At 60.7% G+C, this 16848-nt stretch overlaps 6 protein-coding genes across 6 annotated transcripts; 3 read left to right on the forward strand and 3 right to left on the reverse strand.

The window, feature by feature from the left end:
• Positions 1-215: 215 nt before the first annotated feature.
• Positions 216-2300, forward strand: PLICBS_001956 (vesicle formation at the endoplasmic reticulum; the record flags this gene model as incomplete). The annotated part of the gene is made up of 4 exons (XM_018321570.2): positions 216-1216; positions 1331-1876; positions 1940-2065; positions 2138-2300. 4 exons carry the CDS (start codon positions 216-218, stop codon positions 2298-2300), a joined length of 1836 nt encoding a protein of 611 aa, XP_018179049.2.
• A 1251-nt stretch (positions 2301-3551) lies between these two features.
• On the forward strand, positions 3552-4829 carry PLICBS_001957 (uncharacterized protein; the record flags this gene model as incomplete). The annotated part of the gene is made up of 1 exon (XM_065599934.1): positions 3552-4829. The coding sequence occupies one exon, from the start codon at positions 3552-3554 to the stop codon at positions 4827-4829; it is 1278 nt and encodes a 425-aa protein (XP_065456006.1).
• Positions 4830-5437: 608 nt separating this feature from the next.
• PLICBS_001958 (uncharacterized protein) lies at positions 5438-6376 on the reverse strand (the record flags this gene model as incomplete). The annotated part of the gene is made up of 1 exon (XM_018321571.2): positions 5438-6376. One exon carries the CDS (start codon positions 6374-6376, stop codon positions 5438-5440), a length of 939 nt encoding a protein of 312 aa, XP_018179050.2.
• A 906-nt stretch (positions 6377-7282) lies between these two features.
• PLICBS_001959 (uncharacterized protein) lies at positions 7283-7959 on the reverse strand (the record flags this gene model as incomplete). The annotated part of the gene is made up of 2 exons (XM_018321572.2): positions 7283-7849; positions 7921-7959. 2 exons carry the CDS (start codon positions 7957-7959, stop codon positions 7283-7285), a joined length of 606 nt encoding a protein of 201 aa, XP_018179051.2.
• A 3806-nt stretch (positions 7960-11765) lies between these two features.
• Positions 11766-12566, forward strand: PLICBS_001960 (uncharacterized protein; the record flags this gene model as incomplete). Its single annotated transcript, XM_018321574.2, has 2 exons — positions 11766-11892; positions 11953-12566. The coding sequence occupies 2 exons, from the start codon at positions 11766-11768 to the stop codon at positions 12564-12566; spliced, it is 741 nt and encodes a 246-aa protein (XP_018179053.1).
• A 1802-nt stretch (positions 12567-14368) lies between these two features.
• Positions 14369-15893, reverse strand: PLICBS_001961 (mitogen-activated protein kinase; the record flags this gene model as incomplete). Its single annotated transcript, XM_018321575.2, has 5 exons — positions 14369-15000; positions 15071-15385; positions 15445-15511; positions 15569-15701; positions 15781-15893. The coding sequence occupies 5 exons, from the start codon at positions 15891-15893 to the stop codon at positions 14369-14371; spliced, it is 1260 nt and encodes a 419-aa protein (XP_018179054.1).
• Positions 15894-16848: the final 955 nt, after the last annotated feature.

Raw genomic sequence — 16848 nt, forward strand, 5'->3', positions numbered from 1 at the left:
GGGTGGTTTGATTCCGATGCGCCCCCAATTTCAACAGTTATCATGTCGTCGTGTCTAGGCATGCATATGCTGTAATCTCTCAGGAGGCGGCGGCTGTTGCACAACCGGCAGCTTGGCCAGGTATAGAAGAACTCGCTGAGCTATGTGCCGTCTGCAGCTCCTCATCCCGACCGCCGAACCCCTTGAGCGTCGCGACGTAGGCGCCATACGGAAACATGAGGCTCCTGGAGGTTCTGAGCGCAGCTCTCCTGTCCACCAGATCTAATCTCGCCTCTTCCGCTCACCAGCACCAGAACCACCGATACGACGCCTCCTCGGCAGACGAACCAGTCCACCATCACTACCGCCACGAGAGCTTCCAGGACGTCGTCATCTCGCTGCGCCCCGCGGACCGCCACCTCCTGGAGTCGACGCTCGCGGACTTGTCTGACCCGGATGGCGAAAAGTACGGCAGGTTCTTGAGCCGGGAGGAGGCCAGGGCGCTGCTGCAGCCGCGCCAGTCGTCTGTCGATGCCGTCAAGCGGTGGCTCGCCGAGGCTGGCGTGCCGGAGGAAGATGTCCGTGATGGTGGACAGGTTATCGAGGCGCGGGTGTCGACTTCTGATGCTGAGCGCCTTTTGAGGCTTGGTGCGCGTCATGGGGCGACTGCGGACGAGAGGGGGCTGGTGGACGGAGAGAAAGAGTCGACGGCGGCTCTGAGGGCTCATGTCGCCTTTGTCCACCGAGCGCCAGAGGTCAGATCTACGAGCAAGCCTCAAAAGCGCTTCCCAGCCCGGAGGACGGCGTCAGAGACGTCCCAAAGCATGCTCACAGCCCGCAGGGAACCACCCTCAACGACGCCGTCGTGCGGCGGAAAAGTCACGCCAGCATCCCTCCGCGCGCTGTACCACATGGACGATTACACCAACGGCAACGGCTTCGCGCCGTCGCAACTACCGGCACACGCCAGGTCGCGTCTCGGCATCGCGGGCTTCAGCGGCCAGGCAGCGCAGTACGCCCAGCTGGACAAGTTCCTCGCCGCGCTGATGCCCGACGCGGTGGGCGCCAACTTCTCGACGGCGCTGGTCAACGGGGGGAGCAACCCGCAAGACGAAGCATACGAGCACAGCGGCGAGGCGAACCTCGATATCCAGTACGCCGTGGGCATGGCGTACCCCGTGCCCGTGACGTACTATGCCGTCGGCGGCGAGGACCATGACTTTACCCCTGATCTGGAGTAGGTCACCCGCCCGCCTTGCCCCTCGAGACCTCTTCATAGCTACCTAGGTGGTTGGGGGAAGCTCAACGCGAAGTGACTGGTCCGCTGACAACGCCCCCCTCGCCCTCACAGCATCTGGGACCCCGACACGCAGTGGGTCGAGCCCTACGACGTCTTCTTCAGCTACCTGCTCGACCTCGACGACTCCGCCCTCCCGCGGGTCGTGTCCATCTCCTACGGCGTCAACGAGCAGGACGTGCCGCGGGCGCACGCGCAGCGCATCTGCGACATGATCGGGCAGCTCGGCACGCGCGGCGTCTCTGTCATCGCCAGCTCGGGCGACCAGGGGCCCGGCGTCTCGTGCCTGTCCAACGACGGCACCAACACGACCAAGTTCCTGCCCGCGTTCCCGGCCTCGTGCCCGTACGTGACGTCCGTGGGCGGCACGCACGGCCACGGCCCGGAGGTCGCGTGGAACCTCTCCTCGGGCGGCTTCTCTGAGTACTGGCCGCGGCCGGCCTGGCAGGAGGTGGCCGTGGGGGAGTACCTCGCGCGTCTGGGGGGTAGGTGGAAGGGGTTGTATAATGCTCGGGGGCGGGGGTTTCCTGATGTGTCGGCGCAGGCGATGGGGTATCAGATCTTTGATCATGGCAAGGTCGACAACGCTGATGGGACGAGGTGCGTTGTCTGAAGCTCACAGTCATGCAGCGAGATGGTGACTGACTGACTGACAACCTGCAGCGCGTCGGCACCCGTCTTTGCCTCCATGATTGCGCTACTCAACGAGCTGCGACTACAGCGAGGTCTACCCACCATGGGGTTTCTCAACCCGTGGCTATACAAGATTGGCAGCCTTGGCTTCACAGAGTAAGACGCCCTTCAACGACGCTTGCTACTCACTCCCATTGGATTATGTTCCCGGAGGCTGACGCAACAAAGCATCGTCAACGGAGCGTCCAAGGGCTGCGTCGGAACCAGCTTCAGCGGCAAGCCGGCGCCCGTGGTGCCCGGCGCGGAGTGGGCTGCCGTCCCGGGGTGGGATCCGGCGACGGGCTTGGGCACGCCTCTGTTTGACAGGATGAAGGTGCTGGCTCTGGGCTGAGCTGGACACTTTGAAAGTCATAAATAGAAAAAATAGGAGCCGGGCGAGCCTAGATAGGAGCAGGGAGTGCGGCTCTGGCCTCGCGGTTGACGGTTGACGAGGGGCACAAAGGGCCGGACTGTGAGCTAAAGGACGGTGGGAGATGTGGTCAATGGAGCTGGAGATGTTAGCGTAATGGGCCGCCCGCCATCGAAAGGCCGGACGAGTGATCCTTGCCTCGGAGCTATGTCTATAATTTCACCACTACATAAAGATAAATTTACGGTAGTCCAATCAGCCAGTATCATAGAAACAATGCTGTTTCCACAAGCCTTGATCCATCTCGCCAGATCACCACAAGCTACGTTGACAGTTCAAGTTAACTTTCGCCGTCGCCCCCAGGGTGGCACTGGAGCCTTGGACCCTCCAGGAGGTTCGGGCCTCGGGCTCGCCTAACTGATACCCCACTGATGCGCGAAACCTTGCACCTCCCTGCAGACCAAATGGCCGCCTGGAGACAATCTGGCGAGTCTAACCAATGTTCAACAAGCACCTGCCATGATCCCTGCCGGGATCCCTTCATCGCCGGGCCTCGCCGCCCCCAGTGCCCACCCGTCATTCGCTGGCCGCCCCGGGTGGCGACGCCGTGATCGTCGGCACAGCCCTGCGGCCGTCCAACAATGCATCACGCTTGGGGGCCGAACTGTGCTGCCGTCGCCACGCCACGGGCGGTAGGTCGAACAAGCTCGACTAAGGTTGCCGTTTAACCTTGCAGGCAGGCAGTCATCATGCGGATAATTCAGGAACGTCAGGGACCTAATAACCTCAATTTAAAGATTCCCTGGGGATTGAGTGGCGAATTTCCATGCCACCATCCGCAGCAGCTCTCATCACTGATCAGCGCCTAACTTGGATCCTTCTTTCCCGTTCATCATCGCGGGCAGAGTCGAGCATTCAACGAAGCATATAATCCTTGAGACAGGTTCAACAGCTCCACGTCCGGCTCTGCGCACTTGGTCGGATCAGATCCGCTTTTTCACGCCATTGGACTCTGTGTGCGCGCTGCCCGAGCGCTCAATTCGGAGCCCGTCGTGCAGCTGTGATGCTGAGGCAGCGGCAGCGGCATAGGAAGTCGAGGCATGGATGCACGGCGTGCAAAGCGCGGCACTTGAAGGTGCGTCAACGTGAAGCATCATCACTCACTGACACCATACCGTCAGCTACATGATTGACTTGTGAATCGTGGCCACGAAGCAGCCCATTGCTGACAGTATGTTCCTCCAGTGCGACGAGCAAGGCCCTCCATGCGCCAACTGCACCATCCGCAACATCAGATGCACGTATCCCCCGCCGTCCGCGTCCACGTCCAAACACCACGAGCCGCCGCCGTCGCGCCCATGGTCCGTCGCCGCCGCCTACAGCTCCTCCAGCAGCGCCAGCCCCGTCCGGCGCCCGCCCATCACCCCCTCGCCGCTCTCCGTCTCCGCCACGGAGACGTCCAACCGCCTCCTCGAGCTGGAGCTCATGCACCGCTGGTCGGTTCGCACCTGGCGCGGCCTCTACAACCTGCCCGCCTGCCAGCCCTTCCTGCAGGAGGGCCTCCCGCGCGAGGGCCTGCGCCTGCCCTTTATCCTCAACGGCATCCTGGCCCTGGCGGCGCTCGACATTGGCCTGCTCGTGGGGCTGCATGGGGATCGTCGGACGGCAAGGTACTATAAGCGTGCTGCGCTCGAGTACTACACGACTGCGAGCGCCGAGTTCCGTGGCGCGCTGGCGAGCAATTCCATCACGAGGGATACGCTGTATCTGTTCTCTACGTTTGGCAGCATGGCGGGCTTCTTTAATTTCGCCATGGGCGACGACGAAGACGACGAGGACGGGGCAGGCAAAGGGGACTCGTCGGGGAAGACAAGCGTGGTGGACCGGGTACACGCCTCGTTCGCCATGTTCCTCGGATGTCTGCACACGGCAGCCATCAACTGGGACTGGTTCTTCGACAGCCCGACATCCGCGCGCACCGCCGTGCTGGACTACTTCCCCCGCCAGGAATACATGGACCTCGTCGACGCAGACACCCAGACGGCCATCCAGCGCATAACGAGCGCCAGCCACAGCATACGCCTCCCACCGACCGGCGACCCGTCCCTCGACTCACCCGATGGCCACCAGGGCCCACTCGCGCACGACGTATCCTCGTATCACATCGCCGCCGAGCAGACCAAGTACTGCTTCGCGGAGCGCGTCGTCGGCCGCATCAGGGGCTTCATGGTGAACCTGCCCTCGCGGTGCGTCGCGGGGCCCGACTTCGTCGAGGGCCTGCGCACCCACGAGCCCATGGCCATGTTCATCCTGCTGTACTGGGGCGTGCTGCTGCACGGCTGCGCGGCCGATCCCTGGATGTGGTGGGCTGGCACCACGGGCCGCGAGGTCGTCGAGGAGACGGCGGCGATTCTCGCGGGGTCGCACGTGTGCGAGCTGGAGGATGTGCGCGAGGGCATCGCGTGGGCGAGAGAACAGGTCGGACTGGTGGAGGCGCTTGCCGAGTGCTAAGGACTTGCTGTAATTTCTCAACGACTTCACGCCCGCGGACGTTGATCGTCGGTGGCGTGGGAAATAAAACACACGATAGACGCCAAATAGATACCAAAACGTATGCGACTGATATTAAAAGAGGTTCCGTCGCCGCGTATTTGGCCTTGATCTGATGTGCCTACTCTAGAAGGAGCGCCAACAACGCTTCATCATCCATAAGCTATTAGCTGTACCGAGCATCAGGATCTGAAGCTAGACGACAAACACCCGCCTCGACGTTTGCAACAGACACCACCATCCTGACGGCGGAGCAATGTGGTTGGGAGAAATTGCGATTGCATTATGTTGAAGGCGGACTAGACTCAAGAAAAGTCCACTTCCTATTAAGTCTGGATCACCGCAAATGTCCCCCAAATTACCGGTTCGTCTCGCCTTGCCATTCCAATTCGTCCTGCAGAGCTAAACATGCATCGCGTCGTCTCGAGGACGGATCAAGCAGCGACCTTGAAATCCTCCTGCCAAACCCACGTCGCGACTGTTGCCGACTCGTAGGAACTCGCCAACAAGCCATGCCGTGCACTGACTATGGACGCCCCTCACTGCCATCCCGGACTACTGTATTCAGCCTAGAGCGGGGAAGGATATCGCTGAGTGCTGCGCGATCGGGCAAAGTACGCCCTCGCCGCGGCCAGGTGTCTCGTGTCTGGGTCGCTCGGCAGCACGGAACGATCAAAGTCTCGATAGAATGTCTCCATTCTTGCCCACTCCGATGGACCAGCCTGAGCCATCCTGCGGGCAAACTCTGGAGTCCACGGCAGATACGGCGTCCAGGGCAAGTAGTTTGCCGAGATGCTGGGAGTTGCGTCTCTATAGTCGGAGACGACAGAGAACCACGACCGACTCGTGGCAAGTGCCGGCATGTTCCCGCGTTGACGGACAACGACAGCAAAAAGACCTTCGCGGTCGAGGTCTCGGAAGCGGCGACACTGATCCAACTCGTGGCTTGTGCTGTTGCAGAGGGTGCAGCCGTGGAGCAGCCCGTCGGAGGAAGATCGCATGCAGAGCTTTAGCTCGTGAGTCTGGCTGCCGCAACCGCCGCAACGCGTCTCACTTGTGAGGGGAACATCGCGAGGACCGCCAGGGGCGTGGGCAGGCTCGTTTGCGACCGGAAGGAGCCTGGTCGGTCTGAGGTCGACATCAAGGACGGTGGTGCATTTGCCGTCCCGGATTTTGCGGCCCTGTTCTTCATCATTGCCAATAAGAATGGCAATGACGGATCTCGTCGCCGTCTGCCTCATGACTTTCTGGGCAGCTGACGTGAGGGCCAAAGGAGCGTTGGTAATAATGTGCACTGCGCCTGGGGTGCCATGAAGCGGTGTCACCAGGTTCATCTGCGGGCCGCCTCCTGCACCTCGATGAACTGATCGAGTAGACACAACATTGCCGTTTTGGTTGAGGAGCTGCTGTGTCGTCAAAGAACTGGCATTCTGTAGTCCGACGTTGCTAGGACCTGTCCAATTGATGTTCACGCCCGGGCCAACGTAGATGTTGTGAAAGGAAGCCATGGCGAACAGTGTTTGCAAGGCTGCCGTAGATGACGATTTGGGGAGAGATGCTGCACCATGCGTTGGTGCCGTATGGTGCACGAGGAGAAAGACGTGCTGAGGGCGAGTGCTGCCGGAAAAGAGAAGAAGAGAAAGAGTGGAGGGTGGCGAGACTTCATGCGCGGGCAATGAACGAACGATGATTGAATGCCCTTTGAATGCCTGCACCGGTCTGAAGTGCCGCGCAGCTGGCCACGGAAGTGTGCGTGGAGGGAACGAGGTATTTGCCCCAAGCTCCGTGTCAAGGCAGCAAACGAAGGCGGCCTTAGGCCACCACTACTTGCGTGCTTGAAGAGCGGCAGGCCCTCGAGGAAGGAGCTGTGGAAGGCCGTGCTCCTTCCTGACAAGCGGCCGTACAGCCTTGCAGCCCATCTTCCATCCGATCCTCCTCTTTAGGCAGCATCTGCCACTCCATCCACCGAGAGCACAGTGCTTGCGATAGCGTGAAAGGGAGCTCCGTGTGCTGACCCAGACTATCCATAGCTTTAAAGACGTCTAGCAGTCTAGTGGTTTGCCGCCATCTCGTTCGCCTCTGGGAGGTATGGCCCGCATGGACCGTTCTTGAGACTCCCACCGGACCGCATTTGGACATCCTGCGAGTCTGACAGCTGTGCGGCTCTTAAGACGCTCCATTTGGACTTCCTAGGTACATGGAGCGGTTGACTCGGCCTCCGCAAAAGCCATACCAAGGTCGGCCCTGGATGCGTTGGGGCGCCAGCACGAGCTCGTGTTGGATCTGGGCATATCGGATTCATGTCATTTGGTTATCGTCACGGTGGGCAGCTTGCTGCAAAGCCAATTACACAACTGACACCACCGGGGGTATCTCTGTCGTGCTATATGCTCGAAATTGCTGATGGTCTGGCCTCATGACGCCGGCGGCTGCGGGTTGTTGCCGACCGTCTTGTAGAGCTCGCGGAGCTCAAACTCGTCGTGGCCTCCCTCGGGGATCTCTCCGACAACCTTGGCAGGCTGACCCGCAACAATGGAAAAGCTCGGTATGACCATGAAAGCAGGCACCACGGTACCGTCCAGTATCTTGACGTAGTCCTTGATGATGGCGAACTCGTTGATGGTGCAGCCCTTGCCGATGTAGACGTGGCTCCCCACCGTCGCGGCCTGCACGACGGTCCCCTGCCCGACGAAGACGTGGTCACCGAGGCGCAGAGGCATGTACGTGAACGCGCCCTTGTATAGCCGGCCGGGGGGCCGCAGGAGCACGCCGCGCGCGAGGAAGCAGTATCGGCCGATGGCGACGGCGGTGCTGGTCGCGGGCGCGGCACCGCCCGACGAGGACGAGGACGAAGACGGGGCGGCGGTGCGGACGAGGTCGCCGCGGATCATGACCTCGGGCTGGATGACCGTCTTGCCGCCGAGCATGATGTTTTGCGTGCCGACGAGGATGGCCTTGCGGGCGACCTTGTTGCCCGTGTCCTGCAAGGGAAGCGGTCAGAGCGGTGGTTGGGAATGCGAGTCTGCCATTGCGGCGCGTTTGGAGCACGTACGGTTTCAATGTAGTCTCCCTTGGCCGGGCGACGCGACATGTTGACTGTCGGCGGGCTGCACCCGGGGCTGTTGCGCTGGAGTGAGGGCTGGTGTTGACGATGGTATGTCGTTGTCGCCAGGGGGTTTCTGGAGGATTTTGGTGGGGCACAAGGCAGTTGGTCGCTGGCACCGACCGCCTGGTCTTGTCGCCCGTCAGAGGGACTTGGCCTCTCACATCACCACCCCGAGATAAATGAGCTTGATGCGCCAAGTCGGCAGGTAGATGCGCAATTCCTGCGTATGCAGTATGGATCGGGGCTTGGTAAACTGTGCATGCCGCGGGTCTGACCTTGAGCTTTGACAGCAGTTGGGTGTTGTGGCCTTCCTCATTCAATCCTTCACACGGTGATTGCCAGCATCCATGGATACTTCATGTTATCTAGTACAGTCGTTTTATCGTTTCACGTTTCAAGACATGCAAACTAGTGCCGCCACGATGATGCGCGAGTTGCATGTAAATTAAAGCCTAGACTGCCAAACCTGCAGCGCAGCCACAACTGCCAGGCACGAAACATTGAACCCGGCCGGCGGCGTCACCTGCGACATGCGGCAAGGCACTTCCCGGTGCCGTCAGCCCGGAAGCCAGTGCAGAGTCAGGGCGGCGGCGGCATCGGGCCACGGGCCGCTCGAAACAGCGCACGGAGAAGGAGATGAACGCAATCAAAACATTGGACCTGCTGTCGACCGATGATGGGCCTGGCAGATGGCATGCGGTATGCCTAGACACCACGCCCCCGCGGCCCCATATAGGTTGCTTCGAGGTTCAGCCAGGGGGCCTTGTAGCTTCTTAGCCGATTCTGCCGTATAAGTCTTTCGGCACGAAGCATACGAAACTAAAGGTATCAGCGATATGGCAATTCCCATGTTCAACGACTGGGCAAGGAGATAAAGGTGTGATGGGGGGCCCGCATACACCAGGACGAAAGCCGACACCTGCCTACACAATACATTGCTTGACTTCGGCACGCCCGTTCCCCCTCCCTGTCCGACTCGAATCACGGCCCGACTCGGCCCGGCATTCGCTAGAGTACCTTGCTGAACACGGCTCTGTAAGTCGTAAGTACTGTACGCCGAATTGTTTGTGATCACATTCGTCCTGAGTCAAGCGAACATGACAGTAGTAGGCTATGTTGGTGGCCCTGGTTACCTAGCACCGTTTGAGGCATCGTTGGCCCGGGCAGCAACCGCTTCCTCGGAGCACTGGGAGCGTATGTCCTACTCTGCTATGGACTCATGGAGCCGATTCTAGGCCCTTCCTCATCATGGCAACGAGAAGGGCACCATCGGATGATTCCCGGACCATGTGGTTCTGAGCATTGACAGAGGATTCAGCGCCTAATAATCAAGCGCCCACCGTAGTGCTTTGGCCCATTTCCAGCGTTCCGGAAGCTCGACCCCTGGCCGGCGCTGAATAAGGGACTTTCCCCTGGCAAAGTGAATGATTGTCTCCCCCAACTTTGGGTAAATTCAACATTCTAGGAAGAAGGCTCGAGCGTGGGGGCTTGCGGCTGACCGACTCATCGGGTGCTGTCCTCTCGTTCGGTACAACATAGCCCCGTCGAACAATGGGAAGGTGCATTCAACGTGGCCTGCCGCGAGAAGAGACCCCCGCGTTTGGACAGAAAAAGAAGGAAGCTGCAATCAGCCTGGCCTGCCGCGTAAAAGACCCGTGATCGCAACCAACTGCGTCTGCGGCGGACCAACACCAGCGGCAATGCACGACGATTACTGTGCGCCGCGCCGCCTCCTCGTAAGTCTTGCAACCGCCGCCCAACAGCAGCAGCTGCTGCAATTTTGAGCTCACCAGACGCTGCGCCACCTTGGAACAGTGAGCATCCGGCGCGCGCTGCGCGATGGCTGGGCTTGGCCTGGCCGCCGTCCTCCCCAGAATCGATCTCGACGAACCCCGCCCTCTGCGCTCCGCCTCCCACCATGTAAGACGGAGCCACACTCCGTCGCCCCGTCAGTTTGATCATTCACGAGACCACGGCCTCGGAGCCAGCACCGTGGGAATAACCTGGGGAATGCGAACCGAGCCGCCGGCCCAACGACATCCTTTCAGACGAATTGCCCGTCTCAGGAGCGTCCGTGCTGTGCATCTCTTCCCCCTACGGCTCTATTCTACTTCATACCGAATTCCGTTTCATGCCGTGCTCGGGAGGACTCACGAGTCGCGACTAAACAGCTGACCCGCCCGCCTGTCGGCTCCAAGGCCGAGATCGCCAACGGGTGCGCCCGCTGGCGCAAACACCGATCTCCTCGGAGGGAAACGCCGTTGCGACACCAGCGGCCCAAAACAACGGCGTTCCTCGTGGCGTCTTTCTCATATCATTCAAGATTCCAACGCTAGCCGAGCTGCGCCCGCCCGCGTTCTCTTCGCACGATGCTCCGCTAAGTTGGCCATTCAGCTCGCGGGCTCTCCCACCACCGAGCCAGTTGTGGCTACACGGAGCAGGAACAGGTTGCTCATCTGGCCAACAGGCATCGACCCTGCCCGGCTTAAGCGCGTCCGACCCTGAACCCCGCCTGATCCTTTGCCCGCCAGCGGCAGGGGGTTGTCGTGCCTCTTATTTAGTGTCGGGAGCTGCAGATAGTCGAAACAGCCTGTGGACATCGGTCCTTGGCGTGGCGTTGACGTTTGCTGGGTCCCGACCGCTTTGCTCGCTCACCGGAGCACGGGCAGGAATGGCCGATGTCCGTCATGCTCCTCGTCCTTCGCCTAGCGTTGCTTGCTTGCAGGATCGGATACGCTATCCCTGCAGGGCCGTGCTCGGTCCCTTTGGGACACCGGTGCCGTTGTCCCCGTCCTCTTGGATGCGGTTAGCGGCCACTTCATGACTCTAGCCCCGCGCAACTGCCAACCACCGGAGAACGCTCTGCTGGCGGGCCATGGTCCAACAGCAAACACAGCAAACGCACACGCCAGATGGAACAGACTCGGCATCTGCGGACTACCAAGACGGAAAGTGCCCAGTCGAGTAGTCCGAGGCTTGGGCCCAAGTCATCCGGCTGGACAGGTTGGCTGTCGAGAATTGGGCTCTTGACCGCGGTTACTGTGTCCCGGACGGGCTTCAATTTCAGTGAGTTGTCGGCCAACACTTCTGATGAGCAACTCTCGGTCATCTGGCCACACTCTGAGATTCCTCTTGCGGACTGGTCCAGAATGCGCTTGGGAAAAGTCACCGTCCACACCTGATGTCTCCGGCCGCCGGCACGTCCAGCATCTCGGCCACCCACCCACATGGCCTTGTAGCACAACCCGCGAACAAGGCCCCGGTCATGGCTTGCAGCTTTGGTTATACAACCCAGACAGGGTGCTGAGACCCTCTCTCTCCCCAATTTCTTCGCAAGGCTGTCTCCGTGGCCAGGCCCGTGCTGAGGCGCGTCGTCCCCGAGTCTCTCCAACAACACCACACGCCGCGAGCCCAATTCTCTTCTTATAAATATAGTCCGGGTCTTGTGTCTTCCGTTCTCCCATCTCACGGTCTAACTGACTAGTTTCTGTTCGCGCAAGGTCAACCCCGCCAGATCTGTCAGCCTGCCCCAGTTCTCTTTCTCCCCATCCTGCAAGGCGCGCCGGCCGGATAGCTAAGCGCCGAGGCGGGTACACCACCAATTCCAACTAGTCCCCATTTACTATTCCTGCCATTCCCATTCTATTCTTGTCGCTGCCGCGTGGTGTCGTCGGACGAACCGAGCGGGACAAGCAAAGATTCGTTGCATATAAGTTGGAAGACGAACTGTTCTTTGTTCTTTCCAATTGCCGTTCCCAGTAGAAGATCTACGCCGCGGATTCGAGTTCAAGATGTTGCCCACCGCGATTCTCGTGTTAGTCACCTCGGCTCTCGCGGCGGCTGCCCCTGTGGCCGACCAGGGGCCCGGCTGCGAAGTCGATACTGTTCAAGCTCCCGCGTTGCCAAAGACGGGTGGTAGTACGTCGATTCTATGGTTTCCCTTGCGAGGAGCAGCAAAGAACTGACCCTGCTTTGAAGGCAAGGAGCTTCCCGATCCCGACTCCGGCCTCGCGCTCAAGCACATTGCCCTCGGATTTGGCATTCAAAACTACACATGCACTAAGCCGGGCGTCGCTGCCACCGCGGCGGGTGCCCTGGCCATGCTCTACGACATCACGCACCTGTACCCCAAGCAGGGGCCGGACTCGCTCTCTGCGCAAGATTTCAACAACCTCACGTCCAAGGCGCTCTGGACGCACAAGGTTCCCCTCAACATGAACCGGCACGAGCCGGGGGCGTCGCGGACGAACCCCTTCACGCGGGACGCGCCGCTGCATCTCCAGGGCCAGCTGACCCTGCCCTTCCTGGGCCACCACTACTTCGACGCCGCCGGCGTGCCCACGTTCGATCTCGACGGCGGCAAGATTCACCTGCCCTGCAGCAAGCTCGCGAGCGTCGACGCGCCGGCGGGAGCCGACAAGGGCCCAGAGGGCACCGGCGCCGTCGGCTGGCTGTACCTAGGCGAGAAGCCCGGGGCCTTTGGCTCGAAGTACGTCTACCGCGTGCTCACGGCCGGAGGCGTCTCCCATGGCTGCAACCAGGTCGGGACGGACAGCACGAGCTACACGGCTACATACTGGTTCTACGGGTAAATTTTGCCCACGGCTGGCCGACCGCTGCATCGGGCGGCTCGGCAAATTAACGACTCTGGGTTTTGGCGTTATGGGAGGCGTCTTCGATTAACACCCGGAAGGGCATGTCATAAGTGGCCCTTTCGTTTCTTCGCTCTCGCGGCTCATCTGGGCCAGAGAGTACCGTATACTTAGAGAACTACCAGACTCCAGAGCATGTGGTGGATCAAGGAAAGGAGCTGGCCCAGCTGGGATGCGGGAGCGAATAGACGGCTCGCGCCTGCAAAGTATTCGTAGGCGCCATGAGCCCCTGCTGCTTGCTTTTGTACTACAACAATTATAAACAAAAAGGGATCAGATGTCAGTCGCTTCCATAGCATTGCCTGGTCCACCCCTTGTTCTGTGAAGTCAGAGATGAGTTACCGCCTGTGTCGCGCGTCATGTCACGACTCACCTGCCACACGCACAGTCGCAATGAGAACGTAGTACGAAGTACATGCACACGATAGCCACATCACCACGCTTAGGTCGTCACGCTCACGGGGAGGAGTTAACTGACCCGATGTCTCCCTGCCCGTAGGTACGGGGTACACGCACATGAGCGTGTGACTGACAAGCTCCAAGCACCCGTGGGCACGGGGAGAGCGGGCGGCAAGAAGGAATCGCGCCAAGCGCATCTACGCGCCCGCCGATGCCGCTTCGGCCGCACTCGTTGGTAACTACCCACTAGGTACTATTATTCCGCCGAGCTCCCCTCCCAGTTTCGTACTTCTGCCCACTAAGTACTGCACAGTACCTATTAGTAGGTAAGGCAACTGGTACCAAGTTAGTACGTACGTACGTAACAGGCGGCCACGTCGAGCCACTGACCGGGCGGCGCAAACAGGACTCCAGGACCCCATGAGTAGGCGCGCGCACGCACCCCGTCGTACAAAGCGCGAGCACTCTTCGATAGGGGTAGAAGCTGTATGTACGTAACTTATTACCTCGTAGCACAAAGTACGTAAGTCCGTCATTACAATTCACAGCACAGCGGCCCAAAGTAGTATGTAAAGGGGTTACGGAAATGAGGCCCGGGCCGCCTTTCCTGCGGCCTCTCCTCTCTCCTCACCTCACACATTTTCTCTGACCTGCTACGTACTGTACTCGCCGTTGTTGTGCCATTGTTCTCGGACTGACTACTTTTTTAATTCGTGGCCCAATAAGTCACAGTTATTACCGAGCATGCTCGCTCGCTCACCGGTTGTTGTTGTAGCTGCCGCCGCTGCCGCTTCGTTACCATCGCGATGATGGACAAACGTGCGGTGTGCCACGCCACACGGGGAGACTAGACTTGCAGCAGCCGGGCGCAAATCGCACGTACACATGGAAAAACTCCGTGGTGTACCAGGGAAATGCGTAGGCGGCCATCTACTGGATGGGCGCAGGACGAAAGAGATAGGAACCGCAGCAGTGCAGTCCTGCCACGGGCTTTGATCGCAGACATGGAGGATGACGTGGTCTCCAGTAACAAATGTGTACACTTGTAAATCGCGAAGATGAAGAGGGGAAGAAAAGGACATCGCTGCGAGGTTCTCGCGGTAGCCGCCGGCTCGCCATAGCTCCCCGCCAGCTGCTATCAACCGGATTTTTTGGCATCACACAACCGCGCTCTCTCACTCAAACCGCCGCGTCACCTCACGACAAGCATTCACCATGTCAATTCACCCTTTTGCTTGTTCCCACCGCAAGTAATCGTCGCTTGTAAGCAAGAATTTCTGCTCTCCTTGTTGTGCGCTCATCCTCAAGCCGCTGTTTTCCAAAGCCCCAACTACCATTCCCCCTTACCTCCGGGAGTCCAGCCCGGCCTGGAGGTCCTGCTCGAGCCCGTTGCCGCCGTGGGGTATGTACTCTTGCGGCCGCGGGTCCTCGGCCGTCCACTGGCCGCCCTGCTGCGGCAGGGGCACCTGCCCCGCGCCCGTCTGCTGGCCCAGGCCGGGCAGGGCGCCAGCGGCACCCGGCAGCGTCCTCACCGTCTGGCGGAAGCGCATCACCTCCTCGAGGATCACGCGGCGCATCTCGCCCACGTCGTCGATGACCTCAAAGTCGAAGTTGAACGTCGTCGGGCAGTCGGGCTCGTCCGAGGCGTCGTGCCAGATGTGGAGGTACGGGTGCTCGAGCGCCTGCTCGACGCTGATGCGCGACGAGGGGTCGAACGCGAGCATCTTGTCGAGGAGGTCGAGGGCGTCGGGGTTGGCTTGGGGGAAGAGGCTGGGGAAGGCCTTCTTGGGCATGAAGGGTAGGTTTCGGACGTATTCCTGGGCGCGGGGCGAGCCTATGCGCGACAGCGTCTCCTCGTTGGGGGTGCCGAGAATGTGCAGGATCTGGTTGAGCTGGTCCACGTAGTCGCGGCCCTTGAAGAACGGCCGCCCGCCCAGAAGCTCGGCGAGAATGCAGCCCACCGACCAGACGTCAACTGCCAACGGTCAGCAACTCCGTATCAGAACCCGCGCGGCGCACGTCGGCGAGGCCCGGGTTTCACGTACTGGCTTTGGTGTAGCTCTGGAAGCTGAGCATGATCTCGGGCGCGCGATACCATCGCGTCGCGACGTACTCGGTCATGTACCCGGCATTCTCCTCGGGGTCGACCGAGAAGCCGCGCGCGAGGCCAAAGTCGCAGATCTTGAGCTCACAGTCGGCGTTGACCAGCAGGTTGCCGGGCTTGAGATCGCGGTGCAGGACGTTGGCGGAGTGGATGTACTTGAGACCGCAGAGGATCTGGTAGATGAAGGACTGGAAGTGGGCGTCGGTCAGGGGCTGGCCGGAGCGGATAATGGCGGCGAGGTCGCACTCCATCAGCTCTGTTTCCCGCCAGTCAGCAATGAGCTACCCGCTCGCGCAGCCGCCATCTTCAACTCACCCTCGTAGAGATATGTCTCGTTGAAGTTGTCCGGTCGGGGAATGTCCATGTCGTACAAGCACGTAATCTGCCACCGTCAGCCGCTCGCCTCGCCGCTTATCTTGTACCGCAGACGCGGACTCACGTTGCGGTGCCCTCTAAAGTGCTGCAGAAGCTTGATCTCGCGAAGGGCGCGCTTCGCGAGGATCTTCTTGCTAAAAACATTGGTGACCTTCTTGATGGCGACGCCCTCGTTGCTCTGGTTGTTCACGGCGGCACTGCGCGAGAAAGACAAAATGCATCGTCAGCTCCATGGCGGGGTAACGGAGGAGGGGGGACACCGGGGGAAGCACTCACCAGACGATACCGTAAGCGCCCTGACCAAGCTCCTTGGTGACCGTGTAGCGCTCGTCGACAATAAAGTCCTGGTTGAAGACCTTGAAGACCTTGCGTCCCTGCAGGTCGGCCATGATGGGCGGCGGATGCCGTTGGCGCGAGGCGTTGGGTCGCGGGGAGGGAAGGGGCTATCTAGCCGCGACGACGACAACGGCGACGACGACGATGGACGGTAGCAGCGCGCGCTCCAGCAGGAGGACAGCGTAGCGCGATGGGAACCGACTCGTTTGCGAGGGGAACGGACGGCGGTACGAGCAAGCAAACCCGTCGCGGAACCAGAAAGTCGAGGCGAAGGAGGACAGACGGCAGACTCGACAGCGAGCTCGGGCGGCTACTTGTTCTGGTTATGTATGTAAAATGTCCCGGGCGCGCGAAAAGGAAACGCGAGCTGGATGGGAGCGGGCCACAGAGGTCCAGGTGGGATGGGAGGGGCAGGGGGCGCTGCGGCGGGGATGATGAGCTCTCGGCCTCCCGCCTCATCAGCTCCCAGCCATGGATGCCTTCAGGTAACCTCGCTGGCTCGCGCCCGCCAGCACCAGAGCAAGCGAGCGAAGCACCAAGTGGTGTCCCAGTCGCGCTCCATGCCTCCACCGGCGTCCAGCGCCCGGACAGCTTTTCCCGTCAGTCAATCCGTGGCGGCGGCTGGAGCTGCCACCTCACTTGACGGACGCCGGGCTGGGCTCGGGCTAGGTTCCCACTGGCGACTCGTGAGCCCTGGAAGCTACCTAGGTGGCCACCCTGGCGTTTCCAGTGGTGCCCCGCAGCAAGCACCTCATCCACCACCATCCATGCCCGCCCCCTCCTCCCCCTGAAGCCAGCGCCCCGAGATCCCCCCCAAACGACAACGGACGGGGTCCCCTGGCCCTGGCCCCTTGTGCCCTGTCCGTCTCCAGCTTGCGGCCGCCAGTGGGCCAATGGCACGCGGCTCTGTCGGCCTTTAAGCGCGGAGCTCGTCCGTGACGTCGCCCGTCTCGGGTGCTGATTTGGCGTCCCATTAGTTACGTCGTGCACGGGGGGAACCACGTACCC

Source organism: Purpureocillium lilacinum, assembly GCF_023168085.1.
Source record: "Purpureocillium lilacinum CBS 284.36 DNA, scaffold_2, whole genome shotgun sequence".
Classification (NCBI taxonomy): domain Eukaryota; kingdom Fungi; phylum Ascomycota; class Sordariomycetes; order Hypocreales; family Ophiocordycipitaceae; genus Purpureocillium; species Purpureocillium lilacinum.